This window comes from Halyomorpha halys, unplaced genomic scaffold (genome assembly GCF_000696795.3).
Source record: "Halyomorpha halys isolate HHAL.00 unplaced genomic scaffold, Hhal_1.1 Scaffold1681.1, whole genome shotgun sequence".
Classification (NCBI taxonomy): Eukaryota; Metazoa; Arthropoda; class Insecta; order Hemiptera; family Pentatomidae; genus Halyomorpha; species Halyomorpha halys.
The window spans coordinates 1,866-8,987 of record NW_027105769.1 but is presented as its reverse complement, the minus strand read 5'-3'; the positions used below and the strand labels follow the sequence as shown (position 1 = coordinate 8,987).

At 32.4% G+C, this 7,122-nt stretch overlaps 1 protein-coding gene across 1 annotated transcript in view; it reads right to left on the bottom strand.

Moving 5' to 3' along the window:
• Positions 1–166: 166 nt before the first annotated feature.
• Positions 167–7,122, bottom strand: part of LOC106690365 (uncharacterized) — a 7,416-nt gene continuing 460 nt past the window's right edge. The window contains exons 2-4 of the mRNA XM_014435779.3: positions 3,236–3,397; positions 3,009–3,164; positions 167–477 (exon numbers count right to left, since the gene is read on the bottom strand). Of these exons, the coding sequence (XP_014291265.1) occupies positions 265–477; positions 3,009–3,164; positions 3,236–3,397 (531 nt within the window). The 3' untranslated portion in view covers positions 167–264. The remainder of the gene's footprint in view (positions 478–3,008; positions 3,165–3,235; positions 3,398–7,122) is intronic.

Below are 7,122 nucleotides of genomic sequence, written 5' to 3'. Positions count from 1 at the left end.
ATTTAAGTTTTCTGTTAAGTTCTGGAAATGTTGTATTCCGTGTTTTCTAATTTCTGCTTTTAGTCCGTTAGTCAATTTATTGTAATGAGTTTTGTCCGAGGGATATCTTGTTAAATAAGATTATAAAAAACTAAAACGAAAAACAAAAAAAAAAACACTTTATAAATATATTTGAATTGTATCGTTTTATTTATCAAGAAAATAGTCATGCATAAAGTATTATCTTCATTTATAATTTAATTCCTTCCTCCAAACTATCTTTCCTCATTTCTGCTTTTTGTTGCTGTTACTTTTTTCCAGCACGCGTAGTTTCTTCATTTTTGCTGTAAGAAATATGCACCCCTCCTTACTTTCGAGCTTATTTTCGTCCGAGTAGATATTTAGGTAACCATGCAGCCATTGTTCTTCAGATAGGCCTCGAAAAAACGTCGAGTGCTTATCAAAGTCCAACTTTAGATTTTTTACATGGTATTGCCCCTGAAAGAACAAGGAATTTATAAGCAAAATATAATAATAATATAAAAAAAAGTTGTATAGAAGAAGGGCAACCGAGCGCTCCCAATGGTCGTTATGAGAAACATTGATAAGGTCTATGTTGTCTTTCTTAAAAGACTATGTCATTCTACTTATAAAGTGGAATTCATGTCATTAAAAAATTAGTTATTTATTTATAAATATTTTTTTCACAGAAAAAAAATAAACAAAAACTAAACATTTAAAAAAGAAATTGACACAGTAATGTGATTCGTATTTATGCAGATTCTATTTTATAACCTCTTGAGTAGCCTTAGTGAGCAGAAGTTTGAAGTTATGATCAAATTAAAGCGGTAATAAATTTCTGTGCGTGTGTATATATATATATACGAATAATACAGGTGTAGAGATAGCGGAGTAGCAGAGAACTATATTAATAGAGATTTATAGCGTAATGCTGGAATTTTAAATTATAGGATAGATAGCTAAAAGTAGAGTGCATCTAAGATGAGTTTACCTGAAGGACAAGGAAACTCGCACACCCTCTCTCCTAGCACCTTCACCCCTCCTGACTATAACAACCCTTCCCCTCTCACCCCTATAACAACCCCTCCCCTTCTCACCAGAAACACAAGGTTTGTTCCAAGAAGCAGTACTAACATAAAATATAACACCAAAGTGTGACCAGCCTGTACTGATAAACGAAAGGTTCTTCAGTTCTTTGTGCTATCTTTTATTTTTGACTGGAACTGCTTCTTATTGATTCTTGATTTACTTTGTAGGCAAATAATGTTTATTAACTTAAATTATTAAGAGGATCTGACTTGCTATTTAAGAACGCAGTATTATAAAAGTCATTTTTGAGATTTGATATTCATTCAGTTTAGAAAAAAAATACCTATTTTTAACTTTATTACTTTATGTAATGTATCCTTATTCCCCCTGAAATTAATTTTTGAATTTCAGAGGAAGTAAGAAATATTTTGAAAAAACATTTTTCAAAAAATAAAATAATGTCCCTCAAAGATGGTTTTCTATCATTTCTATGAGAATGAAACACTTGTCTGTTTTTTTATCTAATCAAATGTTAACTTTTGCTTTAATTTTGGGCCGTTGTTTGTTTATTGATGCTTTAAGGCGTAAAACCCTTTGGTCATCAACGCCTATGGCATGCTAAAAGTTTTGTAAAAAATAATAATAAATAAATTAATAAAAATTAAAATCGAAGAGGAGTTATAATTTAGAAAGAAGGCGATGAGCTTTTAAAAATTCAAACACTAATGTAATTTTAGCTTCCTCATCTGTGAGAGCTTCTGATAAATTTGGGGTCAGTACTTTTGGGCCGTTTCTTGAATGATGTTTTAAAACAAGGTTTGTCATCCTTCTCCGCAGCTTCACCTTCTTTTATTATGTTTCTCAAATGGTGTTACTAGACACCAGGAACCTGGGAATTTAAATATGATCTTGGTTTGAGAGTGGGTAGTTTCCCCTCCAACCAGCTTACTTGAACTGGTTAACTTATAATACTGCGACATTAATGAAAAATAGTTATGAAAAAGCTGATACGAAGAAATTCTATTTGTAAAATATTAGAAGTACTCCGAGGAAAGGTTAGGAAAGAAAATGCAGTTCAATCAACTGAGTAGGTCTGTTCCAGCAACTGCTGACTATCCAGCGCTCGCAGTACCGGATTTGGGAGGGGAAACATACTATACATGATCCGTAAAGTCAGAAGTGGTTATTGGAACAGAACTGGTGGAGAGAAGACAAAAGAGTGGGGTGTTAGTGGGAGAATGTTTATCACAGCGCATTTCTCCCACAGCGAACTCATTTCAGATGCACTTTAGACAATCGGATCTGACGGAATCGGGTAGTGAGTAAAAGTAGGTGGGGAGACCATTGTCATAGTGACAGACTAAGTGATTCAATTATACGGTAGAATTTTTATTGCTCCGCCTACTCAAACCGACAGAAAGTGTCGTGGATAAGTAACTGGATGGAATTTCCTCGCGTTATCTGGTGCTACCTTGGCAACATTGTAAAAAAATAATAAATTACTGTAGGATTTGCTCTATTTTATTGTATTTCAAAAATTATTCAACATAATGAGTTTTTTTTTTTTTTTTAATTGAAGACCGTTAGTTTTACCCCTAGCTGGTATTTCTGGAACATTTCTACGTTACTACCCACAGAATACCGTTATTCCAACTTATTATTTCTAGATCATGTTATACTTTAATTCGTATTCATGAATTATTAAAATCTTTACTGTTGTATCATTTCGATTTTTTTTATAAAAAAAAAAAATAACTTGAAGCGCCAAGAATTATGTTAGGCACAGAATTGTTCACCTCTCTGGGCCTCTAAGGTTGAGGACATTAATTGCTTCACCCAGAAATTGAATACGCGCAGCACTGCTCTGAGTATTTCGGTAACGCAATCATTGCTGGTGGGCAACCCATCATAGCACAATTCCTTAGATCCATGGCCACTCCGACCCATGTATACACACAAATAGCAAACTTAACACTTACCATTATAGGGCAAGATAATGGAGGTTGGGTCTTATTGTAGAGATACCGAAAGTAGGCGTTACTTTCATCACACTGGTCTCCACCCGGGAAGGTCAACCATTCTTCACAGTCATCGGTCTCCAGCGTCGTGGGGCATTTCTTCAAGTTCACAAAGAACTGTGCAAGAATGAATTATAAAATAATTATTAATTATTATTATATTAATAATTCATGGGTAATTAGGTTACGTATAAATGATCAATTTGCCGAGGTGCAAACACATCAATGTCAATGAGGAATTCTCCTTGTCCAATATATCTAAAACTTGTGTTTAGATAGGGCTTGTTGCTGTCAAAGTCGCGCGGTTGGCCGCAAGGTTTAAGATCCTGCAGCCAGATATACTGCTTCATCTGTAAATTATAATTGGATATAGTGAATGAAAAGTACTCTGCCTAATTGAAATTTTAATATTTTATTTCATTACGTAGGTATTAGATACGTTTCGAAGTTGTCACTCTATCATCAGGTATCTGATTAAATATATCTCTTAATATCACAATTTATGTTATCCTTATTAGTCTTAAATATTAACAATAAACATATTGCTTTCCATTAAGTAAAATATTAATAATTAGAAATTTCAACATAATCTCAATGTTAAATAAGGGGAATTGGAGGGGGGGGAGGGGCTTCCATAAGAAAGGCACTACCAGTAACCATGTGGCCAGCAACAAAAGCTTACCTCCTCCAGCGCTCTCGGTGGGAAGTGAAGCAGCCTTCACTTGAGAGCTATTTCGTTTGTTATTTGCCAGCAGCAGTTCTATTTTTTCTTTTCTTCACTATCATCTTTAGTGCAAATGAGTGAGTACAGAGACTATGAAGTACCCCCCTCCTGCAGGAGAGTAGGATAAAGAGAAGCATCAAGAAATGAGGAGGGAGTAATCGGAGAATGGAGTAAGTCCACCTAATGCAGCATAATTAACATCCATCATTGAATCTACAGTTTTCCATAGCCCAGTTATTCCAAATTCATTAACATATCTAACAACAAATGTCTTATTTTGGCCACCCTCTATTACCTATAACTTAGACAATAGATTTTCCTTTCAGATAATCATGTTTTATTTTCATTATATACAGTCCACTACATCCCATCAACAAACCCAAAGAGAAGTGCGCCTGGCCTTCAGTGGAAGGCGTATTTCATGCAACTCTAATATACCTTCTTGTATATTATATTTCTGAAGTACCATCGGCTGATTATTTCTGCCCTGGTGGTATGCCAGAGTAATTTCCTTTTGCTATTCCCCACCTCGGATGGTTTCTATCATTAGCATGTAACAAATGAACAAACGAAATATCCCTTATAACTTATATCGATACCGGTTGAAAACAAAATAAAAATGAAAAGGAGTGCAGTATACAAGTTGAATACTGCTTTATTGTTAGAAATCATCCACTACCTATTGGTATCTATCAGGTGATATCTTATGTTTGTAAAATTAAAAAAAAATTCTGATAATAACACATAATGGCTAAAGAACCAAAACATAAAATAATTACGGTCATCAATGTTCACCGTACCCTGTTGCATGCAGTTTTAATTGTTCAAGATATTTCACAATAAGATCAGACTGGTCAAATTATATGAATTGGTGTAATCTTTTATGAATTTAATTTTAGAAAACAAATAAAATAATCAAATTTCTGGCATGATTTTTTGGTAAAATTGCCGAGACCAAGATTATGATTATTCATGGCGTAAAAGAATACATTGGTCCAAAAAAGCCTCTAAGAAATAAATACCAACACCGATTTTTCACCTGTGTGTTTATGTGTGAAGAGTAGTACAAAATTGAAACTATATATTTAAGGCAAGTCTCGGTATGATGGGATATCAACTTTTTCGATTTAGTCGACTTACGACTATTTTCTAAAAGAACTCTAACGATTTTCATTAAACTCGCCATATCAATGTAGAATTAAATAGATTTTAATATATCAGAAAGGTCCGATTCTGAAATAGTCAGACAGGTCTTAAGATACGAAATTTAAAAAAAATCTATTTCTAAAGTACAGATCACCTTTAATTTGAAAACAAAAATGTATGCAATAATATACAAGATATGAATACAAACAATTAAAGAATTTCATGGGGAATTTCAATCTAGGGGAACAAAACAAAAAGGTATAAATATCCCATTCTTATGGGTAAGCCGAGATCACCCGATCTTTCCCGATTTTATTACGGCTTCATTTAAGGAATGTTCTTTGAACATTTGTATTCTTGGCCGGAATATAATTTATATTCGTTATTCCCACCTCAAGAAATCTTATAAAGTAATTTGTTTTGTGGAATATCAATTATTAACTGTCTGTGATTATAAAAGGAAGATGGTCAAAGAAAAAAAAAATCACTTTAATTTGAGCCAACGTTTCGCCCTAAGCTGTAGGGCTTCATCAGGACTAAAATGGGTACAAAAACTTAATTGCTGTAAAAATAAATGAACAAATAACTAGTATAGTTTTTTTAATCTGTTGTTATTTCTATTTTATTCAACTGTCAAAAACCTCTTCTTATACTTATTTAATTTTCATGTTTCACTAGGGATATTCATGATATTGTGTTCAATGTAAAATGTTTTACCATGTTCAAAGTTATAAGTATAGCATTGTGAGAAACCCTACTTAAAGTCATGTTAAATGGTAAATGCGTATGAGCTCCTAGCGGATTTTCTGAGCAACATGTTTAGTAACCTTTCCTTCCAAAATTTTATGTTATCGTTTACTTCTAAGTTTTGATTTCAGTAATTTATTACTACATGCCAAAAATAATTGAAAAGTAAAAGTGTAAAAGTTTTTCTACTGATTGTCTTTTTCAAGTCGAAAACACGAAACAAAATAAAATACAAACTACGAGTAATTTACCTATATATAGGTAATAAATAAAACGGTGACAAGCTCAGCTGATCTGTTTCGTGACGTTATTTTCCATTTAACAGACCTAGTTACAGTCTCTCAGCCATGTAATATGTTATATCCTTTTTATCATGGTGAAATATTTCTCTATTTAATACGTTAAAATAAAGATCATGAATACCCCTACTGTACATATTTTTTTAATTCTTAATTTACATTGTTCATTTTTTTTTACCCCAAATAAGTGTTTGTAACTTTTTTTAGACTTGATGAAGCTGCAACGTGGAGCGAAACGTAGGCTCATATTACTAGTGTTACGACTATTTGAGTTTTTTTTTTCTTAGTCCGCATCCAGACCATCTCCCTTTAATAAAATCGTTTTGTCCATAATTTTCGCCTTCAATTGTCTTTAGATTTTTTTTGTATTACGATAATATCTACAGAGAAATAAGTGAAATTTATGTGATGCAGGGAATCCAATTGATTTTAGTTTTAGCGATTTGTCTTTTTTTCTTTTTTTTTTAACATAAATGTTGGATCTAAAAAAAATAATAAATAATTTTTTTTTTAAATTAACTTTGTCTTGTACTTATGTTTATGAAACATGGGTGTGTTATCCAAATTTATTGCGAGCGAAACTATGGGGCCTAGCTAGTATAAAATTATTGCTGGTATTGCGACAACTGCTTCTGTAATTATGTAAAATCGGATTTGATGTTGTAAAAAACTACCACTGTGGGAATTCAAACATGAACTTGCCAAATCTGCCGGCCAGTATCAAATAAATAAAAATATACCAATAAATAAGCTTTTATTTAAATGCTAGTTGTTAATAACAAAAAAAAAACTTTAAATAGGAGCGTACAAAAATAAGGTATATCTCTAGGCTATACAAAAAATTATTATAAGAGCTTAAATAAAAAAAGATACATATAATTTAAAATAATATATTTTCTAAAGGATAAAAATAATTTACTGAAAAAAAAATAAACATTATTGAATTAACAAAACAAAAAGCTTAATGTTGAGGGATTTGAAGTGATTGAGCGCTGTGCAACTTTCATTTATGTTCACTGTGACTAAATGTATCCGGGGAATTGGTACCTAACACTTATTTAGACTGAGTGACACTGACTGTGAGGACTTGATCCCTAGAACTGTCAATCTGGAAAGTACTTGATCCCTGGAACTAAGCATTAAGCCGTAAGACACCTAT